Genomic DNA, 18,341 nt, shown 5'->3' with positions numbered 1-18,341 from the left:
CAAAGACAGAAGACTGTACTATATAACCGAGGCATTCAAATGTTATCGTGTAAAAAAAAACAACAACTTCCCAGCCAGTGTAGCAGGTGACCCTTATTGATTTATCCGCCAGACACATTTTAACGGCATTTTGGCGCTCGGCGGGTGGTAATTTCAGCCCCTGCTCCAGAGTGTTGTGAGGTCAGGGGGAGAAGGGGAGAAAAGAGGCTGCAAGATGAACTGCAGGTATGCAACAGGAGGTTTGAAGCGACTTAGTTGAGAATGTGGAAAGAAAGCTAGAAGCACACGCAGTTGACGCATTTAAGCTCAAGCAAAGCTCCGCCATACATCATGTCATGGCACAGTAAAGGGTTACAGGATTATAGGGAGATAAAGCATCAATTGTCTCCCCATTTTCCCTTAGAAATCTCTAGCTAACAAGGAGGCTTCAGCACATATTTTGCGCCGACAGGGAGGATGCCGGCCCCCCTCCTTCTCCCACACATCACCCCTGGCTAGAGGAATGTAGCGGAAAACGAGGGACTCGAGATAGAAGATCCTAATATGAACCACATTGTGTGTTGTTCTCCTGTTTCCCATCTCCTGTGTTCTTTGCGTCGGGAGCGAACAGCCTTTGATGAATATCTACAAAGAGATTTGAGCTTTATAAAGAGCGTCAATTTGGTCTGGTATGCTATCTTAAGCCCTGTAACTTCTGAGTTCAGTGCACTCAGACAGTGAGGCAGGAGAGCTGGACTTGCTTCAGGTCTGCACACTGAAATGGAAAGTTTGGGATTTTTAGAGGCCTATCTAATCGACGACTGACCATGCCCCATTTTAAGACTAGGGTTGGACCGATATATCGGTTTGCCGATATATATAAGGCCGATATTGGTCTCTTTTTAAATATCGGATATTGACCATGCATGTCATCCACTGCCAATATCATGGAGGTTAACATGGAGGTTTCTCTCTGACCACAGCTACAGAAAATCAGCCTGTAAAACCTACAATTACATTTTCTTTTCACATTATTTCTTCAATATCATTTTGGATATGCTTCACTTAAAATTAAGTAATCTATCCCACAGTCACCCTGCCTTAAAGAGCTGCTAACCCTAAAAGAATTTAGTTAGTGTGGATTTCAGTGAGTTTCAGTTTCACATGATGGTCTAAATGCTGTTTCAGAGGGTTTTCCCCTCTGCCAAGAATATTTTTTTTCTCGGGGAAACATGAAATACTGCCATGAAAATTGAAAAATGTATAGATATTGTATATCGACACAAAATATAGGCAACTTCAGTACAAAAATGTCAGCATTGGCCTGAAAACCCATATTGGGTGAGACATTTCACACAGGTTTTTTTGTTTTGTTTTGCTTTTTTGAGCAGCAAGCCATTGCATTCAAGTTGTGGTAATAGTAAGAAAACATAATAGAATTGCTTAAACGGGCTCATATATGATTTTGACACGCTTTCAAGTCCTACTGACTTGCACTAGCATTGCTAACTGCTAACAGGAGGCTGTTTCCAATTCCAGGAATTCCTAAAGAGTGACCCATTACGCTTCTCTCTGTCTCAGATTATATCAGAGTATATTTTTGAATATCTATCCGATATATCTTTGTGAGTTCCCCTTCTGGGAGGCTCCCTCATCCTGGCTATCTCTCTCTCTCTCTCTCTCTCTCTCTCTCTCTCTCTCTCTCTCTTATCTCCTCTCTCTCATCCCACCTTCTCCTTTCACTTCGATCTATCTAACATCTCAGTTGTTCTCTCTGTACAAGTGTGTGTTTGTGTGGGTGGTATGGGTGAATTTGTATGTGTGTGGACATGTGAATGACAGCATGTATGCGTGTGTGTGTGTGTGTGTGTGTGTGTGACCATGGATCAGGCCCTGTCTTTCTCTTGAGTTCCACATCTAATCACGGCACCATCATCCCTCATCCCTAATTCTGTTGGCAGGGCCTGTCAAACAGCATACGCTGAAAGACGGGGTGACTTTGAAATGCTGCTAATGACCCTAGGATATCACCAGCCTCCCTCTTTTACTCCCTCACACTCCTTCTCTCATTCTGTATCTCCCGCTTTCTTGTCCACTCCTGTCCTTTTCTATCCCTCGCGCTCTCTCCTCTTGTTCAATCCCATTCGCTGTATCTGATGATGAGAAAAAAAAAAACAAGGGAGAGGGTGTGAGAAAGAGCGATAGCGGGGAAGAAGGATACATAGTAAGAGCGGTGGGCTTTTCTTTTTCTGGTCATGAGAGAGAAGAAAAGGAAGAAGAGGAGAGGGAATGAATGAAAGAGAGAGAGGGTTAGGGAGAGAGAGAGAGAGAGAGAGAATTGGATGAGGACAGGGAGACATAGTTGGAAACGGTTAATGCGAAGAAGAGCTTTTTAACGGTTATTTAACCAGTTAGTCCCAGAGATTAAGAATCTCTTTTTTTCAAGGGAGACTTGGCTGAGAAAGCAGAATCAAGACAAACATAAAAGTTGCAGACAAATAGCGCACAATGTGTGTACAATGTGAAAAAGCAAAAAACAATCAAAGTCACGCAGAAGAGAGAGAGAGAGAGAGTACTTAATAAGCACTCCAATAGGCAATACTTCAACATCAAACCAGCAGGCTCATTGCCAAACCTATTTAAATCTTGACTAAACAAAGGAAAGACAGCTCCTTATTGAGTCTGCCACAAGAACCTTCATTAACAGTGTAAACTCACCAAGAAAGAGCAGCGCTTTCAGCTTTAAATAATTTTGCAGCGAGTTCCATGAGGAGGGAGCAGAGTACATAAAGGCACTTTTGCCTAATTCAGTTCTGACCTCAGGGACAGATAACGAAAACAAATCCTGTGACTGCCAACACTAATTTCCTCTAACTTTTTTTTTTTTTTTTTTTTTTTTTTTTAGAGATGTAAGAAAACAAACAATCAATAACCAGACCCAGAATGGCGTGTTAGATAAAAATGTACCAGTGAATAAGTCTGCCAGTGGACAGTGCAGGCCAGTCGACCCGAATATAGAAGGCACACTGGTGAGAGAGAGCTTTACAGTCAGTAATAACCCACTGGGAGACATTGGGAAGTGGCATGTGAATATTAAACATCAACTTAATCAAGTGCTAGGATGAAAGTGGCGACCAATCTGCAAAAGAAAAAAAAAAAACACGACTTGTTCCTTAAATAAAATCCTTATCTCTGCTTCAGTTTCTCAGCAAGGTGAAGAAGAAAAAAGCAATCGTCGCCAATTGAAACTCCCATACTAGTATGATTCAACAGGCTCAATCACTTTGCCTGCCATAGGTGGATAAGATTTTTTTTTTTTTGGCCTTTTTTTTTTTTTTTTTTGGAGTTTGTAAACATCATGAATTTTGTTTTGTCAGCATTCAGAACACGTTTCGGTTGACATAAGGTATCTTGTGCGGTGTTAAAACAGCTTGTAGGAGTGGGAGGGAGGAGTGAAGGATGTAAGCAGAGTTGTGTCATCAGCAAGAAGAAAGAGAGAGCTGTAAGTATCATCGGCAAAGGGAGACCAGAGAGGAATATACTGTATAGGCTCCTGACAAACGGCAGCCTCACACCCCTATAACCCTTCTCTCTGCACTTGTTCAAATTCCAATAGGCTTTCTCATCCGAAACGGAGCCTAACACGGTTTTTCACTCCAAACGCCTTTCTCAGCCAAAGTTGAGCTAATATCTTTAATTCCGATCCACTTTCCTCAACCAAATATGAGGCAATACGCTTTCTGATTCCAGGCTGCTATCACAACCAAGTTTGAGGTAATGCACGTATTGATTCCGATCTACAGTTTTCTACCCAACTTGCAAGAGGCTCAAAGAGCAGAGAGAGTTTAGAGGGAGCCAGAGAGGGGCGGACCTTTGGAACCGGACGGGCCCTTCCAGTGGTTGTTGCCATGGTTTTTTGTTGTCGGGACAAACCGTCGGCCAGTGGCTGAGAGCCTGAGCTGCTGTTTGTTAAAGATAAGTGGTGAAGCCAGAGGGGAGAGAGAAAGGGAGAGACAGACGGACACAGAGAGAGAGAGAGAGAGAGAGAAAGAGCCCTGCTTCTTTTTTTTTTCTATTGACTGCAGGACATCCAGCTTTTCCAACTGAAAAACACTCACTATCTCAAAGCTTCATCCAAACCTTCACCCTTCTCTCTCTCTCTCTCTCTCCTTCCTCCCTTCTCTCCCTCTTTCTCTCTCACTTCCCCTCTTTCTCCCTCACTCCCACCCTCCTCCAGATAGTTCAAGCCTCCCTGTTTAAACAGTGCAGCAAGTCCTTCTTGCGTTTTTCTGACCCTAACCCCCCCCACCACCCCCGTATCAAAGCTCCATTGGCTGTGCACTGGCCGCTTTGATATCGTATAGTGTTTCTGGCAGTCTCCCTCTCTCTTTCTTTCTTTTGCTCTCTCTCTCACTCTCTCTCTCTCTCTTTTCCCACAATATTGTAAAAGAGCACAGAGCGCCAACAGGGACCTGCTCACTGTCAAAGAGAAAAGACAGGGGGCCTTAGAGGGAGCGAGGGAGGGAATGGGCCAGGGAGGGAAGGGTGGAAGGAGGACAGGAGGGAAAGATGGGGTGGAGTGTAGGGCTGCAACTAGTGATTATTTTCATTATCGATCAATCTATTGATTATTTTTTGGATTAATCGATTAATCATTTAGTGTATAAAATCCCCCAAAAATATCAAAAATAATGACAAATGCCCAAGTTACCAAGTTAAGTGATTCTTAAAATTGCAAACTTAGTCTGACCAGCAGCCAAAAAACCTTCAATGTATTCATTTTATAATGATATGAAATGGACAAAAACAAGCAAATCTTAGTATTTGTCAAGCTGTAACCAGCCAATGTTTGGTATTTTTACTTGATAAATGACTAAAATGATTAATCAATTAACTTTCTGTTGAAAGACTAATCGATTAATCGTTTCGTCTAATCGTTTCAGCGCTAAATGCAAGCGGTCTTTTAACATTATTATTATTGTTGATATTGGATCTAGTAGTACTAGTGGTAGTAGTAATAGTAACAGTAGTTTTTTTAACTTGCTTTGGCAACATGTCAAATGTCATACCAACAGAGCAAACTGACTTGAATCAAACTGAGTGAGCGAGAAAAGTCCGGAGTGACGGAGTGAGGAAAGACCGAGCGACTGAGCGAGCGTGTAACTGAGTGAGCGAGCGAGCGCACACTTGTGTACATGCTTGTGCGTGCGTGAACGTGTGATCGAATGTGGGTCCATGGTGTGTCATGGCCATTACCATGGAAGTCTAGGGCCCAGGGCCTGGGCTTTTTTAAGCTTGACCTGACTGCAGTCAGTCTGCACCCCCCCTCCACACACACACACACACACACACACACACACACACACACACACCCTCCCTGCACTCCACCAAGAGACCTCCAGGCTGCACACTCACAAGTCACCTTCAACCGTCCACACTCGCAACCTCAACGTGCGTTTGTGTGTGTGTGTGTGTGTGTGTGTGTGTGTCTGATTGTTCGCCATCCTCAGAGAGCAAGGGAGAGCGTGACTTGATCGTTGGCTGCTGATGAATCATACCAAACTTACTCTCTGTTTGCCTGATGCAAATGTCTGTTTGCTTTGTTGGTTAGCCTACTATGGAGGGAGGCTGTGTGTGTTTGTGTCGTCTTGGATTATTCACTAGCAATATTTGATTTGGTAACACTTTATTTGGATAGTCCAATGTTGATATTCAACTGACTGTCAGGTGTCAAAAAGCAGATGTTCAGCAGAGTGTCACTTGTTTATTTGTTGCATCTCTACAGACTGTGTAACCCTAACCCAGACGTTAGCCTAACCCTAAACCTAACCCTGACCCTGACGCCATTTTTAAACCTAAACCCAACCCTAACCTAACCTGACCCTATTTCTAACATCAACCCCAACCCTAAGATTAACCCTAGTCCAGACATTGAATATCTATAGACTACTTTTCACACAGTTATGAATATCACTTGAAACTCAGTAGACATTATAGTCACTTATCACACGGCTATGTTGAATACTCAGTCCTGATTCTGTTATTTCTGAATAACAGACCGCTGTTTTACGTTGCTATAGTTGCAGTTCTGCTGGGACTATTATGTATTTTTTTTTAGCAGAAGCTTGTCAGTTACTTTAACTCATTATAAATCATTTTAAATCAATATTTTGCTTCAAATGATTAATGCCTTTGGTAAGTAGCCGTGTAATAAGCAGGATAATGTACAGCCAGCCGGTCATTATTGCAAAATAAGCTCCGACAGGGTGATTTGAGACCCGACACAAAGCGGATGTCTGTACATTATCTCTTATTTGATAGGAAGAGTATCAACGTTGGACTATCCAAATAAAGTGTGACGTTTTATTTTCTTGCACCATGCAACTTGTGTTATTTCTTAGTTATTTAAAGTTGCTAACGTTTTTTGTTACAGTAATACATTGCTGTGAAATTAGCTATAATGGCACATTGTAATGCTAGGAAAAAAATAGAGCCGTTACAAACAATAGCCCCAGTGATCTGCTTTCATTTTTCAATTTGGGAGTTGAGCTCAGTTCTCCTAAATATATATTATGTGCTTATTTTCTGCTTCATTGGTTAGCTAGTAAGTGGGATAAAGTGGGAAAGAGAGGGGATGGCATGTGATAGCAGTGCATGCTCTGAACTCGCAATGTCGCAACATGCAACACTGAGCCTTGACCCACTTCACCATGTACTGTAGTGCTTGAGTTTCTTGTACTACAGCATACGCCACATCTGAGTTTTGGACTTTCAGTGTATCTGTTTTTAGGCGCTACAAATTAACTGGCAGTCATTTCCAGTAGCTTTCCATATCATTCCCTGGCCTGTGGCTTTTTAGAACAATACATATTATACTATATTATACATACGATACATATTATACATACTGCCCCCAGAGATTTGTGTAGTATTAAAATCGAGTAAGATTCTTTATTGTTTTGAGCCTGTTTTTTAGTTTTCGAATGCCTGCTTTGCAAGTATAAACCAGTCAAGTCTTGCTAGAGTGAATTTCTGTCTTCTGCACAGACCAAACCAATCCTTCGAGGGAAAGGCACAGAAAGCGTGTGTGTGTGTGTGTGTGTGTGTGTGTGTGTGTGTGTGTGTGTGTGTGTGTATGTGAGTTGCCAGGCAGCCGAGAGCAGCAGCTATAGGACCAGCGGGGTCAGCAGCAGTCCTCTGGGACACCCTGACCCCTGACCCCTATTCCATAACTCTTTGCTGCTGCGGATGACATAAAAGAAAGACACAGTCAGACCTTATAGGATGTGATTGGTCCGGCACTGCTTCCCTAATGCCCTGTGGAGCCCTGATATTTGTCGTAGGGAAAAGCAGGAAATACAGGGGGGGGGGTGGGGGGGGGGGGGAACGATTTCATGGGCTGGAAATGGAGAAAATCACAAGGCTTCCTACAACCGGTGTTGACATATATGTAGCAGAAGTTATTATTTTTCCAGTCTCTTAGAGAGTTCTCATTTTCTCATTCTCTCTCGCGCTCTTCCTCTCCCCTTCCATCCATCCAGAGTATGTGTAGGAGGGATAAAGGTCGTTCTTTTGTCATCAAAACTCCAGATTAGTTTTGCCTCGGTGCATCTGAGTCTCTGCTTTATCACTGTGGCCAGAGGAGCCACAAGGTTCAGCTCACCCCTCTGCAAAGTAATAACTCCTACCAGCTACTATTCCATTCTTCCCTGCTATCTCCTATACTACTATTACTACTTCATTCTACCTCAATGAACTTTTTTCTTTTTTTTTTTTTTTTCTCCGTGGCAGGCTGGATTATTTGGCTTTATTGGGCTGTATAGTGGAGACTGACAGGGAGGAGAGGAGGAGGAGGTGACAGCGACATATGTCATGAGCTGCGATCAAACTGACAAAGTTGTAATAGTATATGCTTTAGTCCGCTGAGGCCCAGAGCAAAGCTTGAACGCGCTGCTGACAGAATGTCATGAGCCTATCTGGGTAGTTTTATTTGAATTCTGCTGCATTCATGTGTTTTGGGCTTCTGTAAATTTGTGACTTGGAGTCGGATAAAAATTTGATCCTATAAAGTTGCCATGTTGGGCTGATATACCACCAAGCAAGATCCAGACTCCAGTGCAGTTTTACTACTGTATTGTGGAAATCACTAAAGCGAAGATGTTGCGCACTGGTGGCCCAAAAGCATAAGTGTTGCATTACAAAGCAGTATCATTGTTATTAATACAATGTTTCTTCAGGCTTCGGCACATGACAAAAAAAAGAAAAAGGCAGACAAAGAAAAAGCTGCCAATGGGGAATGAAGATCTTCTGAGGATTACACAAATAAGTATCCGGGAGAGGTTGAATGCAGCGTAGAATTATTATGCTATCAATTAGAGCCTATGAATTACACTCTCTCCACCCCCCCCTCACCCTCCACCCTCCGCTCTCCCTCAGAGGAGTTTGTTAACCTTTTCCCCTCCATATAAACACTGGTGGCCTCTGCCTGTAGTTACAAAGCCTTGGGAGGACTGCGAGGTGAGGAGAGGTCAGCAGGGTTACATCAAGATCACTGACATGCTTCAGAATCAACACTTTGCAGATTTGCTGGGTTTGTCTTTGGTCTTATCCCTTGTTTGGACGCCTTGCAGCTCGCGAGTACATCAAGGCCTCCGTCTCAATTAATTGAATTGTGATGGTTGATTGACCATCAACGCAACAGAAGTGGTTGTGATTGGATCGTGTTAATTGTGGCGTTATTTCCTCATGAATGCGAAATAGCTTGAATACTGATGTGTCTTCCCACTTCCTTTTTTACAGGCAAAATATCTTGTTTTTGAAAATGGTTTTGCTTTTAGTACCGCAGCGTTGTTAGCCGAGGTTGGAACCACGCAGCAGGCGGAGCGGTAGGCTTACCACGCTGTAAACGAGAGTGAGTAAGAGCGGAAAGCACAAGGAGCTTTGGGTTTTTAGTCAATATCTTTCTGGTGACAACTCAACCCCGGCAATAATGGAATTGTTCCAAAGCAAAAACAGCTCAATTTAAGCCATCCGATATATATTTTAGAAGATCAGGGTGAAAATGCAGCAACAGATTTTTGCTATTTACAGATTTTTGTGGTAGTGGCTTGGGACACTTTTGATATTTAAGCGGTATAAGGAATCTTGTCGTCCCTCACAAAACTTGAGGAGATAGAAAGGACACTAATGGGTTCATCGTGGTAATCTCCCCTGGTACATAAGATAGCTGCCATAGAATATTTATAATATTGTCATGGAATCGAGCCTTTTTTCATCATCGGACCGCACATAAGACTCAGGAAGTAGCTGAATGTTCAACACAGCTGCCACAGTAACGTTCAGCCATCGTAACCTGTCAGCTTTCTGAGTCTTATGGACTATATATATATTCATGGCAGCGTAATGATTAGTTCTGTTGCAGCCGACCAAGTGGCCGTTCGAGAATGGTGATTTAAATGGAGAAAAGCCTTGCTATTTATTCTAATTCAGTGATGTCGTTTAAGGTCCAAATCCTCAGAGTATGGAGTGCAAACATAACCGGCGTGGCGCCAGGGTCGCGATGGGAACAGAAACACACATAGCGCAGATTAGAGCGGCGTTAAACTGCATTGGTATGCATGGAGACATACATAGAGAGCGTACTTATAGAGAGATAGTCAGATGCACACACACACACACACACACACACACACAAAAGCACACAGAAAAAACACATGCACACGCTAAGCCAAATATGGACATGCCAAACAGAAATGAACACAAATCAAAACAAAGCATACAAACACAAAAGAGATCCAGAGAATGAGGAAGACAGAGAGAATAGCACAGTCCCATCTGTCAAACAAATGTGAGGATGCTTCTCACACACACACACACACACACTGACTCACACACACACACACTGACGCACACACACACACACAGCAGGCATCATTTAGTCTGAACTTGAGCGATATCTGCCTCTGTCCTTTAGCGGTTGATCCTGAGGGGCCACTGTAGAAGTTGCATGAAAGTTTGTTTAGAGCTGAGCAAGTGTGTTAAGCTTTATGAGAACCCATGGGAGACATGGTGGCACACACACACACACACACATACACACATACACACACACACACCACACACACACATACATGCACACTCAGGCACGAGGCTTGGGCGGCAGCTCGCGCTGGCCCCAACCAACAGTGAGGAGTTTGTTGTCATAGCAACAGTAAAATGAGATGACTTTACTGTCAGCCGTAATGTTTCATGGCCCCCTCGCCGCTATGGCAACATAACAAGGAGGAGGAAGAGGAGAAGGAGAGAGAGAGAGAGAGAGAGAGCATCAGAGCCATCTCTGCATTCCACTGGTCTCCCACTAGGAACAATGTCACTCCGGTGCCCTTCCTTCCTTCACAAGACAAACACACACACACACATCGTGACAAGCCTGTCAAACACACACACACACACACACACACACACACATAAATAGGCTTGCACAAACACACACACCTTGAAAAGCCTGTCAAACACACTCTCCACCTCGCCCATCTCTTTGATTATGCGTTCACTATTTTCAGCTACGCCGTTATCGTCACCGGGGCAATTTGAATTCATTACGCTCAATGTCAATATTGGTGCAACAACGGCGCACCTCAGACAGGTACAGCTTGTTGAATGAGTGTGCATGCTGTCAGAAAGAGTGAGAAGTGAGAAGTGGGGAGGAGATCAAAGACATCCAGCTCCATTGAGCGTTTCCTGCACTGGAGAGAGTGTGGAGCGGAGCGGTGGGGTGACTATAGGCTGGCCGGCTACACGGAGCAACAGCGCAGCAGCTATACATCACAATTCTATATTTAGCTCAGTCCTTCCACTACAGCCTATCAACACTGTTAAGCAGAGTTATCGGGCGCTGGTAGAAAGAGCCAAAGAGAAAAAGAGCGAGAGATAGGAGGAGAGAGGGGAGGGAGAGAGAGAGAGAGACAGACAACGAGGACACGCAAAAAAAAAAAAAAAAAAAAAAAAACTAGAAAGAGAGAGGAGCTGTGTTGTTTTGCTCTGTTGCCATGGCGACACAGCGGCCGGAGCTGTGGCGAGCTGACAGTTGTCACGGCACAGCGGGTTGCCACGGGTGACAGCTGTCAGTCAATCAGGCAGAGTGAGGGGACAGATCGGCCGATGATCACCTTGGATTAGAGAGCGATCGCACCACACAGGGGCCAGCCAGAACATATCTGGACTTAATCCCCATGTCCTAATGGTGCTGCTCTCTGGTGTGTGTGTGTGTGTGTGTGTGTGTGTTCATCCATCTTTGCTGGTTTGTGTGTGTGCGTGCTTATATTCATGCTTCTTTGCCAGCGTGTGCGTGCTCATGCTTGTTGTGTATGTATGTGTGTCTGTTTGTGCTTTTTTGCCCGCGTTTCTATTTATGCTTGTATGTGTGTGTGTGCATGCGTGCATCCCCACTAGGATGTGTGTGTGTGTCCAGACTCTGAAACATGTTCACAGAGTGAGCGGAGCAGATTACATTTTGCTGTGCTGCTGCCCGGGTCCTTCCCACAGCTGTCTGTGCTAGAGGACAATCAAAGGCCTGGTTGTAAGCCTTCTGATTGTACTGTGATACTCAGCCCCATTCCCCTTCAATTAACACACTCTGCCTGTGTCTAATGAGCACAGCACTGCTCTTATGTTGGTGGAATAATGGTGTGATTAGAGTAGGGATAGTGTTGAACTCAAAGGAAAAATGTCCTTCTACCTCTCTCCTGACATCTAATTTTTGATTTCTTTTCTTGGCACTTCTCCCCGTCACGCTCATTCTGCGGTGTTGCACACCTTACAATTGGTTGTTTGCGATGTTGGGGATCTAGGGATTGAAGCTTATTCTGCAGTTGCACTCACTCTAAGTCACTTTGGATACGAGCCTCAGGTAAATGCTAAAATGTAAAATGTAAATCAGGTGGTAGTATTGATAAACGTGCCAGAGGATCAAGCATGGAAGTGTAATTGATCTGAAATTCCACTTCAATTCTTGCAATAACCATTCCAATTGTAATTGAAATGGTTATTACAAGTTTCAACTTGAATTCAACCTCAAGAGTAGAAATGTATTCAGTGAAATCCAATGGAATAGCAAGTGATTGTGTTGAGATTAGACCAGCCATCGATGAAAGAATGGGTTTTTGATTTGCGCAAGAAAAGCTTGATCCTACAGAAGTGGTTGCATTTCAGTTTTTCAGTTGAAAATAAATAAAATAAATCATCAATGTTCCACCAACATTGCCCCACTATGGGGACATTGAATCATTGGTATAGTTTCTGTGACTCTGGAACTATTAGTCCCTTACCAGTCTTCATGCAGTATGTTCATCGCTATGTAATGTCAATACTCTGCTGTTACACTAGTAATTAGAGGGTGGTTGTACAAGGCAAGATTTCCTCAGCCAATGAAGCACTAAATTTGCCATCCCAGTCAAAAATGGTTAGAAAGCCCCGGAGAAAAATGATGATGTATACTTTTCCCCTCGGATCTAACACAGCCTAATTGGGGATGTGGTCAAACTCTTGTTGCGTGCCTCCACCCTTTGCCCTTAAACAAAAATCAAGGCTTTATACGAGAAGCCAACTGTATTTCGTGAGCTGACCTCGTTTCCTCTCTCTCCTTCCCCCTTTCTCTTTCTTCCTCCGCCTTTCTTTCTCTGCTCTTCCCTCTCTCTCCACCCCATGCCTCGCTCTCTCCTCCCCTCCCCTCTCTCTGCTTCTCTCTTGCCCTTTCGTTTCTCCTGGCAACTCTCTCCACTCTCTCCTCTCTCTCTCTCTCCACTCTCTCCCTCTCTAGGAGTGAGCCCTGGGCTGGATGGGACCCACCATGCCCCCCAGTAAGAAGGCCCAGAGCCCCAGTAGTGGAGCCAGCGCCTCGCAGAGCCTGAGCCCTCCGTACCAGCAGGGGGACGCTGCCACGGCGGCGTCCGAGGCGGAGGCGGCCGACCTCTCCCTGTCCCTGTCCGCCTCCTTCTCCAAGGCCGAGGACGAGGAGCTCACCAGCCTCTCCTGGCTCCACGAGAGCACCGACCTCCTCAACAGCTTCAGCCACTCGGGGCTGCGCAGCGTCTCGCCTCTGCAGGACCCCGACGGCCAGCACAACCGCTCGCCCTCTTCCTCGTCTCCCTCCCCCGACGACCCGCTGCTGGGCGACGCCCACTCGCCGTACGATCTGGCGGCGGGGGCCAACCGGAAGCCGCCGTACTCCTTCAGCTGCCTGATCTTCATGGCCATCGAGGACGCGCCAAACAAGCGGCTGCCGGTGAAGGATATCTACGGCTGGATCCTGGAGCACTTCCCCTACTTCGCCAGCGCCCCCACAGGCTGGAAGAACTCGGTGCGCCACAATCTGTCGCTCAACAAGTGCTTCAAGAAGGTGGATAAAGACAGGAGCCAGGTAAAGAGCAGACTTGTGCAGGGAAATGTTGGATAATATTGTCTTTTCTTCAACTCCCGCCGTGTGTTTTTCATTCACTTTTAACTGTGCAGCAATCATAATCTGAACACGCACACTATAAAACTGTATTGCAGCTGCATAGTGAATACAGGGACCCATTACTCCAACCCCTCCGTCATGTGTGGTTGACTTCATTGGAAGTCCTCTAACTTATTTCACAGCCAGACAGTTATCAGTGGTTTGCAGGCATATCCAACTTGAAGTCAAACATATTCTGTATTTTGTCTACAGCTGTACCAGATTCGGCCTTATCAATAGTTGATGATCTCTGCTTTCATAGTTCTCTTTCACTCAGACGTTCTGCGCTTTTCCAGTGGGAACAGTATTTCGCTTTTGATTTAAGTCTTGATACAGTCTCTTATACAGGCTTTCAGATCCAGATTTTACTCCATTAAAGAGTCATGGTAAATGGGGAATGAATCCCTCACTCAATTAGCAGTAAATTAATACTGGAGGATTTAATAACATTGATGCCAGGAGACTTTAGATTTCATCTTCCCTCAGGGTGTTGGGGGGGGGGGTGGGGACAAACAGCTTGGATCAATTCTGGCTTCAGGATTTTAAAAACTTGACTGAGATTATACCGGAGGGTATAGGAGCTCTTTGTGCTTTCCCTGCCCAGCATGTGAACCTGAACTTTTCCTTTGGAGCGAGCCGTATGTGTGTGTGTGGGGGAAAAACAAAATGGATGAAGGATGAAGAGGACATGGTGTGTGTGTGTGTGTGTGTGTGTGTGTGTGTGTGTGTGTGTGTGTGTGTGTGTGTGTGTGTGTGTGTGTGTGTCTCATGCTATGCTGTCATCTGGCCCTTGACTACAACGGCACAGAGTTTGCCTTGTATACATATCTCCATAGTAACTAGGTTGCAGTTGACATAAAAGTATGCTGTTGCTGTAGCAACAGGAAAACTGATTTGGCTTCACTGACTTGGGCGTGTATGTGTGTGTGTCTGTGTGAAAATATGCAAGCGTGTGTACGAGCTTTAGATGGGCATTGAGGTGCCGAGTGTTAGTGTGGGAGAGTGTGTGTGTGTGTGTGTCCCCGCCTTGTGTTTTTTGTGTACGTAAACATATGTGCTTGCCTGTGTGTGTGTGTGTGTGTGTGTGTGTGTGTGTGTGTGTAGCAGCATGTGTAGAGAGGTGATTTTGGCAAGGACAGGCTGTCTTGTCTTTCTGTCACTGCACACCATTTAAGACAGCGCGCTAATTAACCCTTCAAACTTATTCACCCGCTCAGCTATTGCACACACGCACACACACACACACACACACACACACACACACGGGCATGTCTGATGGCAGACATGGACAACACATACTTATAAAGACACACAAACAAACAAAAATGCACACACATACATACGCATGGGCTCACACACTCGTATGCACGCATGAATGCTGAAGAGGACACACACACGCTCACACACACACACACACACACACAAACGCTGCCTCAGTGTAGAAATGAGGGCACATCTCTGCAGACTCCTACTCTACCTGCCAAGTGCCTTGCTTTATCTGAAGCTGCAATTACAGAATCTCTGTAATTTTAGTCAGTCTCCGCCATTCAAAGCTTTTCACTGAGACTCGATCTGCATCTGAATACTCCTCCTTTTTTCTCCCCGGTTGGCTTTTTCCTCTACCTGTTTATCTCTTTTTGAATTGAGCATGCAATTACAGGGCCAAAGAATTTTTTTTTTTTTTTTTTATGTTGCATTATGTTTTACTCATTGCGCTCTCTGGAAAAGGGAGAAAGACAAGGAATTTGGTTACGGGGAGGTCAATTACTCATTCTGAGGGACAGAAGCACAGACATAGAGACACACAGAGAGAGAGAGAGAGAGAGAGAGAGAGAGAGATGGCTTACTGTGAACGCACCAAATCATATTTCCATCAATTTACAGAGGTGGAGATTAATATGACAGTGGCCTATTTGTTCCAGTGACTGTATTTCTGGGTCATATCCAGGCAGATGACAAGATGGGGACTAGTTTAAAATAAGCACGCTGCTGCTGCTGTGTGTGTGTGTGTGTGTGTGCGTGTGTGTGTGTGTGTGTGTGTTTCTTGCGTGTGTGCATGCGGGCAAACTTGTGACAGAGTGTGAGTCCCCTGGTTGCCATGGCATTGTTTACAAACAGGATTCTTCTCTGTGCTGAATGACATGCCTTAATGACAAGTGTTGTTGCCCTCAGACTTCTGGATCAGCGCTGAAGATCAGTGTTGTAACAGCACGGCACACACACACACACACACACACTTGCACACACACACACACTCACAGCGATATATCACTCAAAGCCTCTTATGAAATCACAGTGGAGAGAACTGGCAGTTTTGCAATCTAAGAGTCACTATGAATTTTCTGGGTATTGCGCTTCAGTGTGTCACCTCTAACTTAACCTTGCCCTCTTCAGATGAGAGCCTTTCCTCGCTTCTTGTACGTTTCAGCTCTGACCACTGTGAACCCTAGCATTTACAGTGAGCTAAACTTTGGCAAGCCAAGGTGTTTGCTCTGTGTTCATTCTAGCAATAGCAGGTCACCGCAGCCGCAAAACTGCTGCCACTGCGAGAGGAATAAAAAGAATGGTAAAAATGTATGTAATTTGACTACATTTTCCCTCAAAACACAAACAAATGAATGCGCTTTTGTGCTTTGTATCATTTAAAAGAACAGTTTTGTGCAAATAACAAAGTACCTGCATTAAACCTACAACTGGGACAAAAACTGGGATAAAAAAAAATACGGACGGATATGGAACCAAAACCCAAATTTCCCCGATTCACCAATGCTACAGAAATATGGACAGAAAAAGCTTGGTGCACGTCCACTATAACTGATACAGCAATGGGAAAAATAAAGCGTTTTAAAATTAACATGCTAAGTGACAAAATAGCATTGGAGTTTTGGGAATTGCATACTTTGGTCTAAATTAAAACTAATGGCTGCACAGAAAATAGGTGTGGTGTATTGTATAGCTTAATTGAAGTTCAAATGTTTATCTGGTCCACAGTGTATTAGTCCAACTGTATACTTATAATATTATTACACCCTCTATTATATTGGCTGAGTGTCTCCGTCTATATGTAAGTATTGATGATACCGTAATGGGTTGAACAGGCTCTAATACCGCCAGGGTTTGTGCTTTTATTCCGACTGTGGACGGCCATCATATAAATGTGTACACTCACGGTACTTTAAGGCGCTTTAGATTAAAGTGCCCCTCAAATAGTATAGGTTAAGTCAAATTGCTCGTACATTAAAATGTACCAGGCAGATAAACCTCTTATGCTGATGCCCAGCATGTTTCTGTGCACCTATGTTAGAAAGTGGTAGTTGGATGGTTACAGTATCTGCTCTATCTGAAGTGGTGACAGTGATGTGCATTATCATATTATGTCTTGTTTAATCCCATCTGGTTACTGAGTTGAAGGCAAGATTGACTCCCTGTCCTCGCAGTCGACTATATGGATGGTTAAAATGGTGTTCTATATTGGTACCAGTGTTAATCATAATTAAAAATGTCTAAAAGCTGGGAATATATATATATATATAGCTACATTATAATAGCTATGTTATATTCGTATTGCAGTTGATTGAACAGTCAGAGACGATAGCAGTAAAATTTGTTAAATTCCTCTCAGAACTGATAGGTAAATGAATGGCAATTGAGTCAGTATTAGGAATATAGTACTTATTGTATTTTGTACCTAAGTAAGTAAGTAAGTATTTCTATTTATTTAACAGTCTAAGATTATGTGAATTGACTTATAGTGGATTTTTCCTTTAATGGAATATATATGGATATGTGTGGATTATTATATGGTATATGTACTAGTATTAATGGTTAATGGTGAATGTATATGAAGTAATAGCAGTGGTATTAGTATTAGGAATTTAGTAGCAGTAGTATGGTATTAGTGGTAGGGTCAGTGGCAGCAGGACTTTTTAATATCTCCCATTTCCAAGAGAGACCAGCCCCCACAGCTTATATAACACAGGAAACAGATGTTGGCAACGCACACAATCAACACACAGCACACTCTCTCTCTCTCTCTCTCTCACTCTCTCTCTTTCTCTTTCTCTTCCCTCTCTTTCCCATTGTCTTTTGCTCACTCTCTATCTGTCAGATGTCCCAGGCAAGTTCTGTGTGTGTTCATATGTGTGTTCATGTGTGTGCATGTGCGTATGAGTGTGTGTGCGGGCACTTGCATGTGTTTCTTCCATGTTGATGCACATACATTGCCCAGAGATTCTCATTCTAAACAGATTAAACAGATTATGTGGCTTTACAACAGAGAAGTGTATAAAAAACTGCAGCTTTCTAAAACACAACTACCACTAACTCCACTGCTAGTAATAACAATACAACAAGTGATACAGTAAGACTGCAGCAGAAGGGGTTAGTTTCAAAATGCTGTGCATCAGTTTTGGAAAAACAACCGGTGTTTGATGTTTATTGCTCTAAAATTAAAAAAAATACAGATAAGTAAATCCTGTTATGGTAAGGTTAAGGTAGCTTAAACTGCCTAGTGAGTTGTACTTTCATATCAGACATATTATATATGTAAAAGTAGTTATTAACTTTTCAAATTGTGGATATTTCATTTTGTAATGAAGCTTAAACTATTACCAATACTACAATAATGCGACGTGTTCCAAAGCACAACAAGCAAATAAAAGTCTTGTCCAAAAGCAAGCCACTGCTCCTCTCAGAAGAGAAGATCAGATGGGATCAAAGGCCGGGAAAGAAAGTAATATAAATGGAGATCCACAAATATATTATGTAGTGTCAGGTGAAGACCCGTTCAAGATCCTCATTTCTTGATGGATAAGCTGCAACACTCGGAGGTACTCAAAGTTTTAAAGGGTGAATTTACCTTCCTTTA

At 43.7% G+C, this 18,341-nt stretch overlaps 1 protein-coding gene across 2 annotated transcripts in view; it reads left to right on the top strand.

Moving 5' to 3' along the window:
• Positions 1-18,341, top strand: part of ches1 (checkpoint suppressor 1) — a 48,311-nt gene that overhangs the window by 10,360 nt on the left and 19,610 nt on the right. For both annotated transcript variants that reach the window (XM_071924909.2, XM_071924910.2), the window contains exon 2: positions 12,797-13,396. In XM_071924909.2, coding sequence (XP_071781010.1) covers positions 12,815-13,396 — 582 coding nt within the window. In that variant the 5' untranslated portion in view covers positions 12,797-12,814. The remainder of the gene's footprint in view (positions 1-12,796; positions 13,397-18,341) is intronic.

Source organism: Centroberyx gerrardi, chromosome 18 (genome assembly GCF_048128805.1).
Source record: "Centroberyx gerrardi isolate f3 chromosome 18, fCenGer3.hap1.cur.20231027, whole genome shotgun sequence".
Classification (NCBI taxonomy): Eukaryota; Metazoa; Chordata; class Actinopteri; order Beryciformes; family Berycidae; genus Centroberyx; species Centroberyx gerrardi.
This window is presented reverse-complemented; position numbering and strand designations above follow the sequence as displayed.